Raw genomic sequence first — 23,936 nt, forward strand, 5'->3', positions numbered from 1 at the left:
TTGCAAAGTTTGCATTTATCTGTTGTGATATTGGGATCTTTAATAATATGCTTGCTGTAATATCTGGTGTTTATTGTTTGATCCTGTATTGCCATCATGAATCCTTCCATCTCACTGTATATATTGCCTTTTCTTAGCCATGTGTTGGATGCGTCTTGATCGATGTGTGGCTGTGTTGGATGATACGGGTGCTTGCCATGTAGTGTTTTCTTTTTCCAATTTACTTTCTTCATATCTGTTGATGTTATGTGATCTAAAGGGTTGTAGAAGTGGTTATGAAATTGCAATGGTGTAGCCGATGTATTTATATGAGTGATTGCTTTGTGTATTTTGCTAGTTTCTGCTCGTTCTATAAAGAATTTTCTTAAACTGTCTACCTGTCCATAATGTAGGTTTTTTATGTCGATAAATCCCCTTCTTCCTTCCTTTCTGCTTAATGTGAATCTTTCCGTTGCTGAATGTATGTGATGTATTCTATATTTGTGGCATTGTGATCGTGTAAGTGTATTGAGTGCTTCTAGGTCTGTGTTACTCCATTTCACTACTCCAAATGAGTAGGTCAATATTGGTATAGCATACGTATTTATAGCTTTTGTCTTGTTTCTTGCTGTCAATTCTGTTTTCAGTATTTTTGTTAGTCTTTCTTCTATATTTTTCTTTTAGTTCTTCTTTAATATTTGTATTATCTATTCCTATTTTTGTCTGTATCCTAGATATTTATAGGCATAGGTTTTTCCATCACTTCTATGGAGTCGCTGTGGATATCCAATATGCAATCTTCTTGTTTAGTGTGTTTTCCCTTGACTATGCTATTTTTCTTACATTTTTCTGTTCCAAAAGCCATATTTATATCATTGCTGAATACTTCTGTTATCTTTAGTAATTGGTTGAGTTGTTGATTGGTTGCTGCCAGTAGTTTTAGATCATCCATGTATAGCAAATGTGTGATTTTGTGTGGGTATGTTCCAGTAATATTATATCCATAATTTGTATTATTTAGCATGTTGGATAGTGGGTTCAAAGCAAGACAGAACCAGAAAGGACTTAATGAGTCTCCTTGGTATATTTCACACTTAATCTGTATTGGCTGTGATGTGATATTATTTGAATTTGTTTGGATATTAAGTGTGGTTTTCCAATTTTTCATTACTATGTTTAGGAACTGTATCAATTTAGGATCTACTTTGTATGTTTCCAATATCTGTAGCAACCATGAGTGGGGTACACTATCAAAAGCTTTTTGGTAATCAATGTATGCGTAGTGCAGCGACCTTGTTATTATTATTATTATTATTATTATTATTATTAAGGCATCCGGTCAATGAAGCTCACCTTGCTCTCTATAAATCATATAAATATGGGACTAGGGCAAGTCTCTGGAATGGCTTGCACCATATAAGCAGAACATAAAAAGGTTGCTTGCCACTTAAACTAACTGTAAATTATTATTCTAACTAGAGCCAACAACAGAATTATTTTAGTTGAGTAAACTAATAAAGCTCAAATTTAGTGTCAATCCCGATTCTGTTCTATGCGAATTACTTGTCCATACATATCAACAAACAAGCAGAGCACTTCTGCATTAAGCAATCACCTTACCAGGTGAATAAAATAAATCACAATCAAGGACTGGATTAAGATGATGCAATAAATTTCCTTTGTACAAGAATTTAAATTTAAATACACTCACTGAATTCTTAGGGTATAAAAAGAGTATTCTTTCATCTGTAATGTCTACATTATCTAATGCTACAGACAACAAATGAACAACTTCATATTATAATTATATCCTTCATTACGATTTCCACAGTTTCAGGGACACTCGCAAAGCATGGCCCATATAAAAATAGCACAAAATAATTCTTGGACACACAAGAATACTGTGAGTTGTCCTGAAGACAAATTTCAGCCAACACACTTAAGTGGTACATAAAACAAGAATGTATAGCATTATATAAATACCTGGAACTATTTTCATCAAAGGATACTGTTTGAAAGCTGACAATGCAATCATGTATGTAGCCTCCTCAACAAATATAACAGCATTTGGAGACAGGAATGTCCCCAGTATCAGCTGAAGACCATGTGTTGCCCCACATGTTAGCACAAGATCTTTCCTTAAAATGATCAAATTAGCATGTCACAAATTAACTAAAAGAAGCAACGTAATCACTACATAAGGGGTTTGCTATGCAATTCCCAATTTTTTAAAATTTTAAATTACATTACATAATCTAAAATAATGTACTTAGATTCCTCAGGAATATGGACATTACATGCTGAAGAGTTTAAAGTGTACTTAAAATGTTTGAAAATATATGAACAAAATTAATCAAATGGACAAAGTTAATTTTCAAATCATGCATTTGGAGCATAAAGTATGCAATTGTTTGATATTATTATCATTGGGAAAATCATATTATCAATAATGCTTGACCTAAAGTCACTTTCGGAATCCCAACAACTTGGGCTGAAATTTATTTTTATATAGTACACAAATTTTTAAATTAGGTTTGTTGGAACAGGCCCTCAAAGACCAGCTTCCAGTCTTCTGCTTACTCTGCCACAAGCTATGAGGGCCATCTTTTATGTGTTTACAGAAGCAATGAAAGAAGTCATTTTAACCAGTATCAAAATATTTGGTTTTAAATTCACACACTTGTATTTGTGTTGAGACAAATTCTAGAAACATTTTATTATGCACTCTGATGCTATAACCTAAAAAAACAAGGTTTTGTAAAGATTCAACAGCTTTGGTGATGAAAATCACCGTCCACTTAAAAAAAAAAAAAAAAAAATCGGGAACAAAAAGAAGTCATTAGGCAAAAGATCAGGTGAACACTGACATATTAATTCCATGTTTTTCTCCATCAAATAATGATTTGTTTGACATGTTGTGTGACAGTTTTCCTGATGAAGAATGATGCAACATTTTCTGCATTTTACCTCACTTTATTGGCAAAACTGTGGCATAAATTATTGTATACCATTCTGCATTAACTGTTTGTCGACCCTATACACCGACGGTCATGACATGACTGGTGTAACTAAAAATATGAGCAATTATTTTTTCACAAGTGCTTTGTGAACAAACAACTATTGTCAGATTGGATCATCTTGGGACACTAAAAGAGTGAAGTGCTGCTTAATTTATTGCTCATGTGAATATATCCAAGTTTCATCCTCTATTACAATGTTTGTATACATAGTTTAATTTTCCTCTGTCAATATTTTTTCCTCACACCAATTGAGATAAGCTTGTTTCTGAGCTAAAGTCAAATTGTGTGGAATCCAATGTGAACAAATATTTTTCATACTTAAATGTTCACACAAAATCATATATGCTACAGTCTTTGACAAATCTAAGGATTCCATATCGGGGTAAGTTATTTGCTGATCCTTTTCAGTCATGTTGCACACATCATTGATGTTTTTTGGAACAATGAAATTCACCATTATGAGACAAGACTATGGTGAAGTTCTGCAGAAAGAACTTAGTTTGGTCTGTACAAAAATTGTAAAAAAACCTCTAATGAAAATTTGTGTGTGAAATTTCAGTTTTTTTCATTATGCTGTCTCTTTAAACACTCGCAGTACACAAACTACATGGTAAATTCCTGAGCTGCCATTATTTTATTAACAACAAATGATAGTTTTTAAAACAGTAATCTCACATCTAGTGGCCATTTACAAAAACTTAAAAAGGCAACCCTTGTGTTTTAGATTGCCTTTATAAGCAACAAAGTTACTGAAGAATTTAAACAACTACATATGTTTATCGCGTTTGGGAACTACATTATGTGATTACAACAAAAAAAAAATCCACGGATGCACGTGGTTGTACTTTCCAAAATTGTCAGCCTTCTACCAAAACTCACATCAAGCAGCAAATCTTTTTTGCAGCCGTTGCTGTGTTTAAACAGGGAAAGGCTTTCCATACAAATTCCAATTTTCATTTTTCTGTAATCATTGGACATAGTAGCTGCCAACCTTTTTGACAAACTGACATGACACATGACAGATTTCTCTTTTATCCCAAAGACCTTCAGCAGATGTGTTGTTGCAGTTTTGAACGCACCAATTCAACAGATCCACTCAATTTTCTTCATATTATGATGTCATAGCCTGCATTTCATGTACAGAAGACTTATCATCCCAATATGGGAAAGGTTCGATTCCGAATTGGTGCCATTGTGTGGGGAACCATGCTACAGCCTAAAATGTTATCATAAGCCATGTGGTATTTTAGGGTCAATCAAAACAAATAATCTGATGCTACACAATGAAACAGCTTCAAAACATCAAGCTATATCTCTTGGATGTCACTGTTACAACAACATATTCAGGTACATACTGTTTACAGCTATTCTCCACACCCATCCAAGTTCCACATAAGACTGCATACCATTATTAATTACTGCATAAACCCTTCTTCCACTACTCTGGTTTGTAGAGTCAATGAAGTACCAATTTTTGAGATCACAGATGACAAGGTCATTATTGATGTTGTTTGGATTGAGAACAGTGAAACAGTAGAGGATGAGGATGATGACTCTGAAGAATAAAATATAAATGAGGTTCCCAGTATGTGTGAAAAACAGGATAACATACATAAAATGATTTTGTGGATGGAGTAACAAAGTGAATGAAACCAAACTGAGTTGTTGCACTTCATGCAATGAAATTCCCACCAGAGTAATTAATACAGTTTCTAGTATAATATCAGCACCCTTATCTGAAACAATAAATCAGTCATCTGAAAAAGAATGTTTCCCATATGCTCTAAAGTAGGCAACAGTGAAGCCATTAATCAAGAAAGGCACAAAGGAAGATGTAGTACACAACCAACCCGCAAGTCTCATCTCAATATTTTATTTCATGGCAAAATGTTACAGTATCACCAGTTCGTCTTCCAGAAAGGCACGAGTACAAGATATGCCATCATCAAACGTATTGAGAAAATTTGCTTATCTCTGGACAAATCCCAAAAAGTCACAGGAATTTTTTTCAATCTTACAATGGTGTGCGACTGCGTAAACCATTCTCTACTGTTTACATAAATTAGAAAGATATACAAAATAAATAGTAATGCTTTGAAATGTTTCAAATCATATTTAACAGATAGAAAGCAAAGGGTAGCTGTAATGTAAGGTAAAGGAAATTTTCCGAAAGGAAAATTGTTTCACAGGGCACCCCACAAGCTTCCATCTTAGGCCCAATCCTGTTTTTATTTTAGTTAAATGATTTACTGCTCAATATAACATCACACTCAGTTTTATTTGCAGATGACACATTTGTACTTATTGAAAATGAGACCAGAGAACAAATTCCCCAAAGAGTTGTTGATACCCCAAATAGTTTTGAACTCTGTGACTGTGTAGGCTTTCCCGGCGTATTAGTATATCAAATTCTTGTTGGTTTTCCAGCCGGATCAAACTGTCATCTGAACACAATATTTCAGCGGTCCACCTGGCTGTCATCATCAGTTAGAAAAGCTATGCTGCTCTTGCCGATAACTGATCGGCAACAGCAGTGCAGCTTTTCTCACCTGATGGTGGCGGCCAGGTGGACCACTGAAATATTGTGTTCAGATGACAGTTTGATCTGGCTGGAAACCTGACAAGAACTTGATATAGTTTTGAACACTGATTTTATATTTAAAAAAAAACTACAAATTTTTAAACCAAACAGTCAAAATTAAGAGATTTCAAAATTATCCATAAAAATCAGGAACTTAAGGAAGCAGAATATATCAAATTCCTGGGGCTATTTCTAGGAAAAAAAACCTTATCTTGGTCTTCACATATAAGTTACCTGGCACACTAAACAGTCTTGCATTTGCAATGACAATACTGTCTTACGCAAGTGACATTGACACTAGGAAAGTGGTTAACCACAGCTATTTTGAAGCCATTGTAAGATATTGAATAATCTTTTGGGGCATGCAAGTAGTGTAAATAGGATGTTATTACATCAAACAACTTACCAACATCATCATCAGGGGTACCTGTATCACCACCACGGAAAGTACCTCCAGGAATGACTAATGCAGAATCAGATAAAGTAACAGAAAATACAGCAGAAGTACCTAAAGCAGAAATACTAACAGCAGTAGAATCAACAGCAGCATTAGAAGAACCACCATCAGTAACAGCAGAAGTAACTCCTCCAGCATTAGAACCAACTCCTACAGCAGCAACACCATCTCCTTCACCAGCAGTGGCAGAACAAACTCCTTTACCAGTAATAGCAGAAGTTACAACTCCACCAGCAGAAACAGAACCAGCTGCTCCCCCATCATCTTCAGAGGTAGCAGAAAAGAATAGACCAGTCACAGTAAGTAAAGTATCATCTTTGTCTCATGATGAAGTGGTACCAAATGATTTGGGAAAACATGTTCTTATAAAACTTGTTGACAATGAAGTGAAACTTCCAACTGTGTTTCAAGCAAACCCAAAAAATTACCAAAGAGAAATGAAGCTTTTTTATGGATTATTCCAAGGAAGTCCAACTGCCACCTTACATAGATTCCATGGCTGGAAAAACAATTAAATGTTCTCCATTGCCCCATAATACTGTACTCCTCCCCTCCTGTGACAGAAACTCTATTTCTGCACTTAAATGTCAGGTCTCTGAAAAACAAAGCTGATGAGCTTGGTATACTATTAAAAAGCAACAAAAGAATGATTTTATGTACAAACGAATATTGGTTAAAGGAAGAAGATAAAAAACTGTATGTACCATCAGCCTTCAAATTAGCTACATACTACTGCAGACCCAGTGAATCTTACAGGAGTTCATCCATATATGTTAGCAATGATGCAGACTTAAAAGTTTTCTGTTCTTGAAGTTACTAAGCATTAAAGGTGTTTTTGAAGCAGCTGCTTTGATTATACCTAGTATACAGCTCATAACTGTTTCTTTATATCACACTCCTGGAAGTAATGTACAACAATTTATAGAATGTTTAGAAAAACTTGCAATCAGTATACAAAAGTATGCTAAATACAAAATATTAATTTTTGGGGATCTAAACATAGACATTAGGAAAATGACAGCGAAAAATGTTAATTTAGTAAATATGTTAAGGTTTTACAATCTCCTTTGTGCTAATGAAAGTCCTACAAGGCATTTCTCCTTTCTTGACAATCTAATAACAAACGTAAACAAGTGTGATTTTGAGCTAGTCTTATTTAATGTCAATTACCTGTCAGACCACAGAGGTATATGGGTGAAAATAATTACTGAAAAACCAAAAGAAGACCAAGAACAAACTGGCAGGTTAAAATTGTGTGCCGGACTGAGACTCGAACTCGGAACCTTTGCCTTTTGCGGGCAAGTGCTCTAACAAGGTAGGAGACGAGGTACTGGCAGAAGTAAAGCTGTGAGGACAGGTCGTGAGTCACGCTTGGGTAGCTCAGTTGGTAGAGCACTTTCCCACGAAAGGCAAAGGTCCCGAGTTCAGGTCTCGGTCCAGCACACAGTTTTAATCTGCCAGGAAGTTTCATATCAGTGCACACTCTGCTGCAGAGTGAAAATCTCATTCTGGAAAGAATTTCATGCTGCTGTCTCATAGATTAAGGCTCTACTCCCAAACTCCTCATTACATGGCTATGAAAGTTTATAATTAAAAATGAAAAACTTTCACAGTATGGAACTAAGTTTACGGAAGATAAGATTGTGTGTCAAACTAGTGCAAAAATGTTATTCATTCATGGAATTTTTAAATGATGATGAAAATGTTTTTGGTAGAGTATTGACCAAATTTGTAATGATTTTTGTAAATTAAAATAGTCTTTGTTCTTTGTCTGACACACTGCATGTATCCCTAGTACATTATCTATATTGACGAGCCTACTATACTTTACATCAATGATTTATGTATGTAAGTTGTTGGACAATAAAATTCTGATTCCAATTCTAAAACAATACACACTAAAGCAACTGTGAGAAATGAAATGCCAAATAAAGCTAACTGACTTCTTTAAAACAACAGAATAGTGATGCACTGTAGCTTACAGCCAGTGTAAATTTGTGTTATTGTTTGGTTGACAATTGAGTGAAGTTTGTCTAATTGCTGTATCATATTTGGGAAGTTTCTGAAGTGCTTTAATTCTACTGTTCTTTAAATTTGAGTACAGCATAGCACAGTATGTATAATATTGCAGATTAAGACTGTGAGCCGGACTGAGACTTGAACTCGGGACCTTTGCCTTTCGCGGGAAGTGCTCTACCAACTGAGCTGACCAAGCATGACTCACCCTCACAATTTTGCTTTCACCAGTACCTCGTCTCCTACATTCCAAACTTCACAGGAGTTCTCCTCTGAAACTTGCAGGACTAGCACTACTGGAAGAAAGGATATTGCGGAGACATGGCCACATCCTGGGTGATGTTCCCAGAATGAAATTTTCACTCTGCAGCTGAGTGTGCGCTGAATTGAAACTTCTGGCAGATTAAAAGTATGTGCCGGACTGAGACTCGAACTTCGGACCCTTGCCTTTCATGGGCAAGTGCTCTACCAACTGAGATGTCCAAGTACGACTCACGACTCGTCTTCACAACTACACTGGTGGGTGAGGACGAGTCGTGAGTCATGCTTGGACAGCTCAGTTGGCAGAGCAGTTGCCTGCGAAAGGCAAAGGTCCCGAGTTTGAGTCTCGGTCCAGCACACAGTTTTAATCTGCCAGGAAGTTCCAAATCAACACACACCCCACTGCAGAGTGAAAATTTTATTCTGGAATATTGCACTGTGTTTTCTTCTTATCTTTCCATGCTTAGTTTGTCATTGCATGGCTCACTCTCGATATACTGCGGGTTCTCTATGCTGTTGTTGTGGTCTTCAGTCCTGAGACAGGTTTGATGCAGCTCTCCCTGCTATGCTATCCTGTGCAAGCTCCTTCATCTCCCAGTACCTACTGCAGCCTACATCCTTCTGAATCTGCTTAGTGTATTCATCTCTTGGTCTCCCTCTACGATTTTTACCCTCCACGCTGCCCTCCAGTACTAAATTGGTGATCCCTTGATGCCTCAGAACATGCCCTACCAACCAATCCCTTCCTCTAGTCAAGTTGTGCCACAAACTCCTCTTCTCCGCAATTCTATTCAGTACCTCCTCATTAGTTATGTGATCTACCCATCTAATCTTCAGCATTCTTCTGTAGCACCACATTTCGAAAGCTTCTGTTCTCTTCTTGTCTAAACTATTTATTGTCCATGTTTCACTTCCATACATGGCTACACTCCATACAAATACTTTCAGAAACAACTTCCTGACACTTAAATCAATACTCAATGTTAACAAATTTCTCTTCTTGAGAAACGCTTTCCTTGCCATTGCCAGTCTACACTTTACTTCCTCTCTACTTCGACCATCATCAGTTATTTTGCTCCCCAAATAGCAAAACTCCTTTACTACTTTAAGTGTCTCATTTCCTAATCCAATTCCCGCAGCATCACCCGATTTAATTTGACTACATTCCATTATCCTCGTTTTGCTTTTGTTGATGTTCATCTTATACGCTTCTTTCAAGACACTGTCCATTCCGTTCAACTGCTCTTCCAAGTCCTTTGCTGTCTCTGACAGAATTACAATGTCATCGGTGAAGTTCAAAGTTTTTATTTCTTCTCCATGGATTTCAATACCTACTCCAAATTTTTCTTTTCTTTCCTTTACTGCTTGCTCAATATACAGATTGAATAACATCGGGGAGAGGCTACAACCCTGTCTCACTCCCTTCCCAACCACTGCTTCCCTTTCATGCCCCTCGACTCTTCTTACTGGCATCTGGTTTCTGTACAAGTTGTAAATAGCCTTTCGCGCTCCCTGCATTTTACCCCTGCCACCTTCAAAATTTGAAAGAGAGTATTCCAGTCAACATTGTCAAAAGCTTTCTCTAAGTCTACAAATGCTAGAAATGTAGGTTTGCCTTTCCTTAATCTATCTTCTAAGATAAGTCGTAAGGTCAGTATTGCCTCATGTGTTCCAACATATCTACGGAATACAAACTGATCTTCCCCAAGGTCGGCTTCTACCAGTTTTTCCATTCATCTGTAAAAAATTTGTGTTAGTATTTTGCAGCCGTGACTTATTAAACTGACTGTTTGGTAATTTTCAAACCTGTCAACACCTCCTTTCTTTGCAATTGGAATAATTACATTATTCTTGAAATATGGGGGTATTTCACCCATCTCATACATCTTGCTCACGGGATGGTAGAGTTTTGTCAGGACTGGGTCTCCCGAGGCTATCAGTAGTTCTAATGGTATGTTGTCCACTCCCGAGGCGTTGTTTCGACTTAGGTCTTTCAGTGCTTCGTCAAACTCTTCATGCAGTATTATATCTCCCATTTCATCTTCATCTCCACGCTCTTCCAATACCATAATATTGTCCTCAAGTACTTTGCCCTTGTACAGACCTTCTATATACTCCTTCCACCTCTCTGCTTTCCCTTCTTTGCTTAGAAATGGGTTTCCATCTGAACTCTTGATATTCATACAAGTCGTTCCTTTTTTCCAAAGGTCTCTTTAATTTTCCTGTAGGCAGTATCTATCTTACCCCTAGTGGTATATGCTTCTACATCTTTACATTTGACCTCTAGCCATCCCTGCTTAGCCATTTTGCACTTCCTAACAATCTCATTTTTGATGCATTTGTATTCCTTTTCGCTTCATTTACTGCATTTTTATATTTTCCCTTTCATCAATTAAATTCAATATCTCTTCTGCTACTCAAGGATTTCTGCTAGCCCTTTTCTTTTTAGCTACTTGATCCTCTGCTACCTTCACTACTTCATCCCTCAGAGCTACCCCTTCGTCTTCTACTGTATTTCTTTCCCCCATTCCTGTCAATTGTTGCCTTATGCTCTCCCTGAAACTCTGTACAACCTCTGGTTTAGTCAGTTTATCCACGTCCCATCTCCTTAAATTCCCACCTTTTTGCAATTTCTTCAATTTTAATCTACAGTTCATAACCAATAGGTTGTGGTCAGAGTCCACATCTGCCCCTGGAAATGTCCTACAATTTAAAACTTGGTTCCTAAATCCCTGTCTTACCATTATAAAATCTATCTGATACCTTCTAGTATCTCCAGGATTCTTCCATGTATACAACCTTCTTTTATGATTCTTGAACCAAGTGTTAGCTATGATTAAGTTATGCTCTGTGCAAAATTCTAACAGACGGCTTCCTCTTTCATTTCTTAGCCCCAATCCATATTGAAAGGAAAAAAAAAAAAAAAAAAATATATTGCTTACTACACTTTCAATGTCCAATTAGTAAAACCACTCCATGAAGCATGATGTTTCAATGTACTAAATCTTTACTTTCTAACTGTGTTTGCAACACATTCTGCAACCAGTATTCACATATCCCACTGAATGTACCAGCAGAATTATATGACTGCATGACACACAGTTCTGGAGATTGAAGTTATGAACAGAGATGTGTGAAAAACTGCTGCATCTTGCAGAATGTTTAAATTTATTACTTAGGTGCCACCAGCTTTGTTTGCAACACGTTTTGTAGACAGTATCTACATCAGCTGTTGAATGTACCTACAAAAATATATCACCGTACAACATATAATTTAGGAGATATGATGTCAAACATTGAGATGCTTGAAACACTGTGGCACCATATATGACACTGCACTTTATTACTTATTTACTAGTAACTCTGTTCACAACACATTTCACAGACAGTAGCCACATATACCATTGGATGCACCTGCAATATTATATCATTATACACCACATAGTTCAGGAGACACAATATGATAAACATTAAGCTGCGTGAAAATGAAACTACAGGCAAAATTCGCTGGTGATTTGTGAGACATATAATCAATATATGTGAAACATATCTAACATGTGCATATGCGACCAATACCACTGGGTTGAAAGCTCATCCTAAACCTGGAATGATCACAGCCAAAGTAGATACACATATTAGTTACAATCTGGAAGAAGGGGTTCGGACCACCAGCCTCCTACTGGGGCGAGCATGACACCACACAGTAAGATTGAGGGAGGAGGGCATGAATTGACATCGAAGCAGAAGGAGGGGATGGACAGAGAGAGAAGAGGGAGGAGCAGGTCGACAGAGGAGGGGGGGGGAAGGAGGAGGAAGAGTAGATCAAGGGAGGAGGACGGGGAGATGAGGGGGAGAGGAAGGGGAGGAGGAGGGGGAGAGGAGGGGTAGGAGGTCGATAGAGAGGGGGGAGGAGGTCAACAGAGAAGGGGGAGGGGAGGGGGGAGGGGGAGACTGAGCTGATCAGAGGAGGGGGAGGACGAGGAGCAGGTCGGAGAAGAAGGGGGAGGGGAGGAGGGGGAGGAGGAGAAGCACTTTCGAAAAGGGGGCAGGAGGAGGAGGTCGCCGGAGGGGGGAGAAGGAGGAGCAGCACATCAACAGGGGAGAGAAGGAGGAGGAGGAGAAGCAGTGACTGACTGAGGGGGGGAGGTAGGACGAGGTGCAGCAGACTGACAGAGAGCAGGGAGGAGGAGCAGTAGTGGACTGACAGACGGGGGGAGGAGCAGCAATGGACCGACAGAGGGGGGAGGAGGAGCAGGTGCGCCAACCGACAGAGGGGGGAGGAGGAGGAGGAGTTGCGCCAACCGACAGAGGGCGGGGGTGGAAGAGGGGCAGCTGTGGACCAACAGAGGGGGGGGGGGGGAGGGGAGGAGGAGGAGGAGGAGGAGGAGGAGGAGCAGACCTGGCAGGGGGGTGGGGTTGAGGAGGAGCAGACCGACAGGGGGGGCTGGGGGGTGGAGGAGGAGAAGGAGACAGACAGGGGGGTGGAGGACGAGCAGATCTACAGGGGGGGGGGGTGGCGGAGCAGACCGACAGAGGGTGTAGGGTGTAGGAGGAGCAGACCGATGGGGGGGGGGGGGGGGAGTGGAGGAGGAGCAGACCGACAGGGGGGGTGGAGGAAAAGGAGACTGACAGGGGGGGTGGAGGAGGAGGAGACCGATAGTGGGGGGGTAGAGGAGGAGGGGACCAACAGAGGGGGGGTGGAACAGGAGGGGACCAACAGAGGGGGGGTGGAACAGGAGGAGACCGACAGGGGGGGAAGAGGAGGAGACTGACGGGGGAGGAGGAGGAGGAGGAGAGTGACAGGGGGGGTGGAGGAGGAGGAGGAGGAGACCGACAGAGGGAGGGTGGAGGAGGAGGAGGAGGAGACCAACAGAGGGAGGGTGGAGGAGGAGGAGGAGGAGGAGGAGGAGGAGGAGGAGGAGGAGGAGGAGGAGGAGACCGACTGAGGGAGGGTGGAGGAGGAGGAGACCGACTGAGGGAGGGTGGAGGAGGAGGAGACTGACAGAGGGAGGGTGGAGGAGACCAACAGAGGGGGGTGGAGGAGGAGGAGACCGACAGGGGGGTGGAGGAGGAGGATACCGACAGAGGGAGGGTGGAGGAGGAGGAGGAGACCGACAGAGGGAGGGGGGTGGAGGAGGAGACCGACAGATGGGGGGTGGAGGAGGAGGAGACTGACAGAGGGAGGGTGGAGCAGGAGGAGACTGACAGAGGGAGGGTGGAGGAGGAGGTGGAGGAGGAGGAGGAGACCGACAGAGGGAGGGTGGAGGAGGAGGAGATTGACAGGGGGAGGGTGGAGGAGGAGACTGACAGAGGGGGGGTGGAGGAGGAGACGACAGAGGGGGGTGGAGGAGGAGGAGACTGACAGAGGGAGGGTGGAGCAGGAGGAGACTGACAGAGGGAGGGTGGAGGAGGAGGAGATCGACAGAAGGGGGGTGGAGGAGGAGGAGACGGACAGAGGGGGGTGGAGGAGGAGGAGACGGACAGAGGGGGGTGGAGGAGGAGGAGATCGACAGAGGGGGGGGGGAGGAGCAGACCAACAGAGAGGACGGGAAATCCAGAACAACAAACAGGGATTGGAGGAAATGACAGAGTGAGGTGTGAAGGAGATGGGCAGAGGGGGGGGGGGGGAGGAGAAGCATATGAACAGGGAGAGGGTGGTTGGAAGGAGGGGGAGAGGAGGCTGATAAAGAGAGAGGGAGGGGGAGAAGGAGATGGGCAAAGGGACAGTGGAAGAGGAGGAGCTGTACAAAGGGAGAGGGGGGAAGGAGACTGGAATGTGTATCCAATTTGTATACGTATTTAGCAATTGCTAATATTATTTTGATATGGTGCCATCTCAAGGTGCAAATTCAAAATAAGCATAAGGTCAAAAGAAATCATGGAATGGAGATGACACAGCAGGTATAGGGTACATATGATTCTTATAATTTTTGCAAAAATAGATGTCCACTTTTGCCTCTGCAGGAAACTCCTACGAGATCTAGCTTGCCTTTGAAAGAAGTAACTTACAATACATTCATACAATATACCCTCTAAGGTTCACTAGATGATTCAATATTGAACCACACATATTGATTGCTTATTTTCTCATAATACGGGGGCCTAATGAACACCAGTTTGAGATACTACAAGAAAACTAGTGTACATTAAAAATCACAAGAAATTAAAAATTTGCAGAAGCCTACAGGTAACAACTTAAGAAATACACTCCCAAAACAGAATTATAATGGTGGCAATTTTGGTATGAGACATTTTCAGCCATACCTGTACTTACTTCTCAATAAACAAACCCTTGTATTTTGTGTTGATTCTATTCACTTTCCTGTTTCAGATCAATGAGTATTGATGTTATATACCTCAGTAATTTTACTGTTTTGTATAAAATGGTCATAATGCTTTTGGAGCTTTATTACTCTGCATTTTTAAATATAAATTATTAAAAACCTAATTGTCACCTTTTAAACATATGTAAAATTATATGTTGTATTGTTCTAACATACTATCCCACATGCCATAAAGACAAGATAATACTGAATGTTGCATTCAGATCAACATCCAGTCTCTTATTTTTTCTTTTATTTGCTTTTTTTTACTTTTAATTGTTAAAATACAATTAATATCAAATACCTGTTCACATTTCCACCATAAAGTTCTGATAGAAAATGAGAAAGATCTTCTCTAAATTCCCAAAGTCCACAAGGAATACCATATTGGAAAAGATACGGATTTTCTTTCTCACTTTCCTGGAACACAAAAATGTTCTGAAAGTGACAAAACTAGAATATGTTCAAAGCAATATATAATGCTTGCCAAAAAAACATTTTAAGATGGCTAGTGTGTGAAAGAGCTGACAGACTAGTGGTATGCAACAATAAACACTGAACAGTACGACTATGTCCAGTGTGAGCACTAAGATTTTCTCTGACCACTTTTTTCCATAAGGAGCTATGCAAGAGAAAGCTATGTGTTTTGTTGCAGACGGCAGCTTAATTCAAAGATTCTATGGATACACTTCCACATGTGCTCTGTTGTCTGCAGAATGTCTAAAGATACTCAATTTCTCTTCATGACTTTACCAATATCTCTTGCATCACCACCTCTGCTGCATCTTTTATTCATGCTCTAGGAGTCTGTACATCAGGAACTGGCAAACTGAATACTTTATCCTTACTGCAACCCCAGAAAAGTTTATAATTAGAGGAAGATTTTATGCTCAACCTGTACATGAAAAAAGGGAACTTTTGAACCACACGCACTGTGAGATCTTGTGTCAGTAAGAAAACTCAGGTTGCAGAATCAACTAGTAAAATTAATCTCTTTAGCAAGTCCAAATGGTGCCATGCAAGTTTTACAAAAATCTACCGAATCCTTCAATAACTGTGGAGAACAGCACTATTTACTTATTTGTTCTCTGTAACTTTATGTATTTACCTATTTGTTCTCTGTAACTTTATGAAAAATTGAAGATTTTTTTTTTTTTCAACTAACTGGTCTACAACTAAGCCTTCCTTCAGAAAACCACAGACAGTACATTTTATATAACATGAAGGTTCAGAAGACTGCAGTAAGATTAAGGCAGCACACCACATTAAGGCTCTCAAGATAATTTACACACACACACACACACACACACACACACACACACACACACACACACACACAAAGTCTATCAACTCATACAAGCATTAAGAAAGTATCATTACAGGACAGAAAGGAGGGAAAATAAGGATTAAAGTCCCACTGTTGATAAGGTTATTAGAGATGTAACAGAGACACAGAATAGATGAGGGTGGGGCACGACATGGGTCGTGTTCTCTTCAAAGGAACCACCCTGACACTAGGCTTAAGCAGGTTAGCAAAATAATGGAAAATCTACATGGGGATGGCTAGATGATGATTTCAACACTGCTCCTTCAAAAAGCATTCACACTGCACAAACTTATTTAGCAGCAGTTTTAGAGTACATTTTTGGCTCTGTCTCTGTGTATTATCAGTTCACTGGAATTTCAGGTCAAAATGAGAAAAATCATTGAAAAATGTGAGATACCATATAAAAATTAAAATAAATCATAAAGTAAAGGAAATCAATTAAACAGAAAATAGGAAATGTTAATACACTATTTTAATAACTTGGCTTTGACTTTCGTGTCAATGATTTTATAATCAAAGCCACACTAGAAACCAAATAAAAAAAAACAACAAACAAAACAATGTTCAGGTAAATTGTGAAAGGAAGCCCATAAAAAACCCATGATAAACAAATTGAAAAGAAAAAAATTAACATTACTCTCTTATACACATAATAAATTGTTCCCTTGTCTTTAAGCTTTCAGAGCAAGGAATACTACTACTTTATAGCATCACATATGCATTACTTTTGTTTGTACTCTACTTTCAACTCTGCTTAAAATACTTCAGTTTGTTACTTTACTGTAAAACTGTCTTTAATTGGAGCTTTTCAAATTTTCAGTAACTCCACAACATCTAGTTTACATCTACATCTATACTCTTCAAACCACTATGAGGTGCACAGCAGAGACTACGTTCCACTCTACCATTTATTAGGGTTTCTTCCTGTTCCATTTGCATATGGAGCACAGGAAGAATGATTGTTTGAATGCATCTGTACGTGCAATAATTATTCTAATCTTATCCTCAAGATGCCTATGTGACCAATATGTAGGGGGCTGTAGTATATTCCTAGAGCCATCATTTAAAGCCTGTTCCTGAAACTTTGTTAATAGACTTTCTCAGGATAGTTTACGTTTGCCTTGAAAAGTCTTCCAATTTAGTTCCTTTAGTATATCTGTGACATTCTCAGATCAGACAAACCTGTGACCATTAATGCTGTCCTCTGTATATGTTCAATATGCCCTGTTAGTCCTATCTGATATGGGTCCCACACACGTGAGTAATATTCTAGAGCAAATCACACAACTGATTTGTAAGTAATTTCCTTTGTAGACTGATAGCATTTTCCCAGCATTCTACCAATAAACCAAAGTCTACCACCTGCTTTACCCACAACTGGGCAAAAGTGATCATTCCATTTTATATCCCTACGAAGTTTTACACCCAGGTATTTGCATGAGTTGGCTGATTCCAACAGTGACTCATTGATATTATAGTCATAGAATACCATGTTCTTTTTTTGTTTTGTTTTGTGAAGTGCACAGTTTTACATTTCTGAACATTTAGAGAAAGTTGCCAATCTCTGCGCCATGTTGAAATACTATCAGAATCTGACTGAATATTTATGCAGTTTCTTTCAAATAGTACTTCATTATAGATAACTTCATCATCTTCAAGAAGCCCAGTTTTACTATTAATATTGTCTGCAAGGTAATTAATATACAATATGACCAGCAAGGGTCCCAATACACTTTCCTGTGGCACACTCGAACTTACTTCTACATCTGATCATGACTCTGCATCTAAGACAACATGCTGTGCCCTCCCTGACAAAAAGTCCTCAATCCAATCACAAATTTCACATGATACCCTCATATGATTGTACTTTTGGCAATAAGTGTGGGTGTGGTATTGAACCAAATGCTTTTCAGAAATAAAGAAATACTGGTCACACTATTCTGAGAGCATTTGACAATGGGAAGAAATTTACCAAGGGCAACAGATATGCATATGCTTAATAGCACTAGGAAAGCAGTTTTTCAATAGGATAGGAAGAATTAACACCAGAATCTGAGAAAAAGAGTTACTACTATTTGGGATCAAAGCATCTAGAACCAAGAAGAGAAACCTTTATTTAATACAAAGGACTAACTGCAATCAAACCCTAAAGGTACACTACAGACAACACTACATCATTCTTTATCTTGCTATAAAAAAACAGAAATCATACACAAAAATTCAGAATGTCAAGAATAAAACAAAGGCAGTTTGGAGTATTTACAGGAATTAAACTAACCTGAAGGCAAATGCTACTCAACTGCCTAGTGTCAGTACCAGACCCTGTCAAGTGCCAGTGGGAAGCCTACAAGTAAATGGCTGGTTGGGGATTTGAACCTGTAAAGCACCAAACCATTCCAACTTATCTCTTTTCACTTTTTCTCATAAGTGAATCACATCTGACACCAATTAAGTCACTTATAGGCCACTCAACTAATAATTTATGATTCAAACGATGGGGATTAAGGCAGTGATTGTGTAGATCAAGCCATCTTTATTAATCAACAGTGGAAAACCCAGGATTGAATGTAACAGCATTATTACAAGGATAGTTGCTACTCACCGTATAGTGAAGATACTGAGTCACTCACTCACGCATACGCAACCTTTCATGTGCACGCATGTTCACACACACACACACACACACACACACACACACACACACACACAAAAAAACCACAGCAGTCAGAGACTGCAGTTATGTGTGTGTGTGAGTTGCGTTTGCATTTGCATGTGCGTTTATTTCTGACAAAGTCCTTGTTGGCCAAAAGCTCACTTTCTGACAGTCTTCTTGTTGTGCCTACCTGTGACTCAGCATCTCCACTATACGGTGAGTAGCATCTATCCTTTTCATAATACTGTTACATCTGTATTAATCTATTTTCTATCTAGTAATTGGGAATTTGTGCATGTGTAGAATGTTCACTTGCAAGCCAAAGCCCTGAACAGCCAACGCTAACGGAAAATGACGGGCAGTATCGAGCACTCCCTGCCACGCTGTTCTCACATGGACCCTAGTTGGCAACTTAAAAGGCTGGACACCAGATGAGAGTAGAGGACCTCCTGGTCCTTCCCAAGGCAGGTAACTGGAAACATGCTGTCCTGCAGGCAGATGCAGCAGTCATCTACTATGAAATTTGGAACGCAGAGAACTGCTCACAGACTCGGTAAATACACTGAAAAGATAGCCTGTGGCCACTTGTCTCCCACTTAATGGACATTTTACAATCTGTCCTTTCTGGCTGAGTGCTTTCAACATAGGGCATTGCACTTTGGCTGGCAAGTTTGCAGAAGACAGGTGGGACGAGGGAAAACTCTTCTGTCCTACAGTCCTGACAGTGATGTCTTGAAAGTCCTCAAAACGACAGCTAAGAAACTGAGGTCACAGACTGATTTTCGAAATATTTTTTGAGAGAAGACCACATATTGGTAACTGAAGACATGAGCCTCTGACGTAAGCCTGCTTCCCTGTGAGTCTCCAAATGGTTAAAGTGGGAGAATGGATGAGTGGAGGACGATTTTTACGCAATCCATAGTGGGTAAAGTTAACAATATTAAAAATTACACAATAGGATAGCACCAAGTGAATTTCAAGCTCAGGGGTGAGTGATGTTTATCGAAGGAAACTCTGAGCAAAGCAAGCTTACGAGACTTGTGGCCTGATTACTGTTGTAACATTCTTGTGGCAGATTTCAATCTAGTAGAGGCTTTTTCTTACAACTCATTTGAGTAACAGCTATTTTCTCTGATGGCAGACTTGCTCTTGGATTGCAGACTTAGAAGTAGGGAGATGAAGTTCACTTGTAAAGCAGACTGGAGTGGAAATCTATCAGTAACAATCAAACACATCCACATAATAGCGAGAATATCTAGCAGCACTGACCACTTAGGGTGGCTTGGAATTAAATATATACAAATGTTTCAGTAAATTCAAATTAGTTTTTCATGACTAGGTGAACAGGCAAACTGCATATGGGTCATTCCATGTCAGTTCAACCAGGGGCTTCAGCTCAGTCTCAGATTTGACTGAAATTCAGTACACTAATTCTACCTTGTGTGGAACACTCGTGTACAAAGTATTAGTTTCCCCTGCCAATTAGGTCCAGGATTATGACCTGTGAAAGAAGGTGGTGTGACCTGGAAATTGCAACCTGCATCTGGCAATCTATCTTCAGATCCAACTTCAGGTCTTAATAACTTTGGAACTATTCCACACAGTCCAGTGAAATTTTTACAACCCAGTAGCATCCACTTAGAGAACACACTCTATGAATCAAAACACCAACAACATATTTCTGAGGGAAAATAAAAAATTCCAAAATGTGATTAAAAAATGTAATATGTTAAAAGGTACATACTGTAGATGCCCTCTATGCCAAATATAATTCACTCAAAAAGGGTATAATTTTTTTTTTTTTTTTTGTGGTAAGCTTAAAGTGGCCTAAACACACACAGAACTCATCATGCCCATATCACTCACAAAAACTGAGTTACATGAACATGAAAATACAAAAATTTGAAAAATTACCTGAAAAACATGGATTTTTGAAGTGTGGTGGCACAAAAGGGACAAGTGGTATCCAAGACAAATTTCACACACTGCATAAGTAGACCATAATGATATATATCTCAAAATTTCAGCATGTTATTGCAAGACATTTGTGTACAATGGAAGTTGAGAGATGTGTTTGGTGATGTGGCCATTGTTCCACAACAAAATTTTGTAAAAACATATCGTAAACTGTTTTGCCTCTTCTTATTCTCTCCCACAACTGTTTAATCACTAAGCAACAACATATAGACAGATTAACACAACCTATCATTAATGTTTACTGCGCCTTAACTGCTACAAACCAGTTGACTGTGCTTCGAACAGAAGTTCTCCCACACTTTAGCTACTGTAGTCTGTACATTGAGTGGAAAATTGTACTGTCTTCCTGACACTGTGGTAGGAACTGAAACTGTCATAAGAATATGTTCAAAAGGAATCCAACACCTGTCTGCCAAATGTGGCCAATGAAATGATCTTGCTGGTGCCATGAAGTTCACAAAATACATCACCTTCTGCTTCACAGCACTCTGCAACACATCCTAAGTACCATTTGTCATCATAAACAGCAATAACATAGCAACCTGGCCATATGTTGCTGCTTTTACTTCTGAATCCTGAGTCAGACACACTGTGAAGACACATGTTGTGCATGAACCTATATTTATAATCGGACAGTCTTGCTCATCCGCACATTGTCAGAGTCTGCTGGAGAGAAGTGATGATGGCTCCTTGTGCCTGCAACAGTTTTAACGTGTTCTAATCTGCTTTTTAGCAACTCTTCAGCTGATTTCACCTCATCTTTTGAAACAAAGAATGATTGTATACCAGAGATATTTTTCTGTACCCAGGTAAATAATTGAAGAGGTGTTAGACTGTACGGTGCTGCAGACTAGCTCGTGATGCCATGTTTTTAATATTAGCACCAATACCATCACACACATTTTTACCATGACTTGTTGCGAAAAAATTCCATTCTGCATGAATCTGAAAATCATGGTAATGCATGCATCAATTTTTGAAATTTTTACAGTTTTTGTACTGACTAGTTGCCCCATTACTGAAGTATTACGCAAAATGTATGTGAGGCAGCTTGTTTTTCACATATGCCATGACAGTGCAAATGTGGGCATGAACTGCAATGGCATCATGAATTAAATAGTCACTAAAAACGCACAGGTTCATGACACACACATCACCTGGTTCACCTCTATAGTAAATCGCAAATGGCTGGAGAGTTGCTTGACTGTTGTCCCAATGATATCCTAGGATGGCGTCTTGAACTATAAATGCATAATTTTCAGAAAAGTCTAGTATTACTATAAATTCATCTTGTTTCAAATTATCCTTACAAAACTGGAGATAAGCCGATTGTGCTGTTGCTGTGAAGCTGTGTGTGGTCAGTTTGTCCATTTTTTGACAACACGTTTCAACAAAATCTTCCACTGTACTTTGCTTTGTTTCAAGATTTGTGCAAGAAACAAGTTCATCGTCATCCATAAGGAGTTCACCATACAGTTTGTTAGTCATGTGTTCTGCAAGATTTGCCTTACCAGGACACTTTTCACAACTGCGTATTATGCACTGGTAGGAACTGATGTCGCACACTAGCAGCTTCATTGCACCTTTGTAATCCAGACCACAATCCTTTATAGCAGCAAACATCAGCTTAATATTTCCTTGAATTCTACATATAGTTTTGATATGTTTCATAGCAAAAGTCTTTTTTGCATCTGTACATGTACATTTCCCATTTGCACCATTACATAGTCTTTTTTTCCAGGCATTATTCGGCTGTAGTCATTATTTTCATAAAACTCTGACACTAGCACCTTTGTACAATTTTGATAAACTTTTTTGGAAACAGTGATCAATAGAGTATTATATTTTAACTAAAGTTCAGTCTTGATCACAACACTTATGTCTCAATAACATAGGTGACTGGTTTCGGTTATATTTATATAACCATCTTCAGACCCATAGCTTCCTTGGAGGATGGAAGGCGGAGCTCTCCTCAGTCACCTATGTTATTGAGACATAAGCGTTGTGATCAAGACTGAACTTTAGTTAAAATATACTAGCACCTTTATTTCTGAACTCAATTGCTTACCCTGAGCCTGCTGAAGTTGTGGAAGCACTCCTTGGGTTGCTTTCATTTTCCTAGCTTGCTTTACCATATATGTAGAAACATTGAATTCCTTTGCAGTATAGTCAATATACCAGCTGGAAGGTGCAAGGGTAAGAATAGCTACTTTTTTCTGGCGTGTGGATATGGCACATTTTTCTTTCAAATCGTGCAAAATTTTGTCCAAATCAGAGCATTTCTGGTATGATTTCTGTTCCTTTGGAGCAGATAGTTCTTCCTCATCCACCATTGGTGTGTAGGCTATTTTGTGTTTTAATTCCATTTGAGCTTCTTGTAGTTTTCTTCTACCATAGCTGGGCCTGTCTCTTTTCCCAACTTTGTGTGTCTTCATGGGAGACAAACCAAAACCAGTCACTGAAGTGTTTAATTGCTCATCCGCTGTGGTTGTAGGTGGCTGTTACTCTTTGTCACTGTCATGTAAATTATCAGAATATTCTTCATTTTTTAGCAGTGTAACACACCTGGAACATAACTTTTGTCCTGGTTTCATGTTAAGTCCCATGCACTGATTCACTTTCAATACTGATTTTATATCAATTTCTCTGAGGCTATACTTCACTGTCTTCTTATGAATCCGAAATGGATCAAAACAACTTCTTTGTAGGAAAGAATACTTATCCAGAAACACTTTCATATGATGATAACAAACACTTAAGTTTCCTCGAACTGTACTTCTTGTGCCCACAGGGTGTATCCCGGATCTCCATAGCAACAAATCTTGGTCCGATTCATCCAGATCATACAGTACAAAGCGAATGCCACATGTTGTTCCATATGTTGTTTTATGACATTCAGATGCTTGTGCTCTACCAATACTGCAACTTGTTTGAACAAAAGCACCACTAGTACACTCTTCTGCCTTCATACTGACTTTCCACAACAGTACTGACCAGTCTGAACTAGAATCTTAAAAACATGAGTAACCTGTAATTGTTGCTTGTTTCCTTTATTGTTCCTGCCAAACAATGACACATTCTGTCCCTGAAAACTACCACTGTTTAGCTTTCTGTTGCCTAATGGTTCCCAACAATTGCTGCAGCTTTATCTGAAACAAGCTGTCTGCATAATCACTATTACTTGCTAAATCGTGTTAAAAGAAACATAACCAAATACATCTCTGTCAACTTTTATTGTACACAAATGCCTTGCAATAACATGCTGAAATTTTGCAAATATTATATTATGGTCTACTTATGCAGTGTTTGAAATTTGGCTTGGATATCACTTGTCCCTTTTGT

At 39.2% G+C, this 23,936-nt stretch overlaps 1 protein-coding gene across 1 annotated transcript in view; it reads right to left on the reverse strand.

Moving 5' to 3' along the window:
* LOC124612064 (2-aminoadipate transaminase) overlaps nucleotides 1–23,936 on the reverse strand; it is a 66,047-nt gene that overhangs the window by 36,729 nt on the left and 5,382 nt on the right. The window contains exons 2-3 of the mRNA XM_047140297.1: nucleotides 14,942–15,057; nucleotides 1,963–2,117 (exon numbers count right to left, since the gene is read on the reverse strand). Of these exons, the coding sequence (XP_046996253.1) occupies nucleotides 1,963–2,117; nucleotides 14,942–15,057 (271 nt within the window). The remainder of the gene's footprint in view (nucleotides 1–1,962; nucleotides 2,118–14,941; nucleotides 15,058–23,936) is intronic.

This window comes from Schistocerca americana, chromosome 1 (genome assembly GCF_021461395.2).
Source record: "Schistocerca americana isolate TAMUIC-IGC-003095 chromosome 1, iqSchAmer2.1, whole genome shotgun sequence".
Classification (NCBI taxonomy): domain Eukaryota; kingdom Metazoa; phylum Arthropoda; class Insecta; order Orthoptera; family Acrididae; genus Schistocerca; species Schistocerca americana.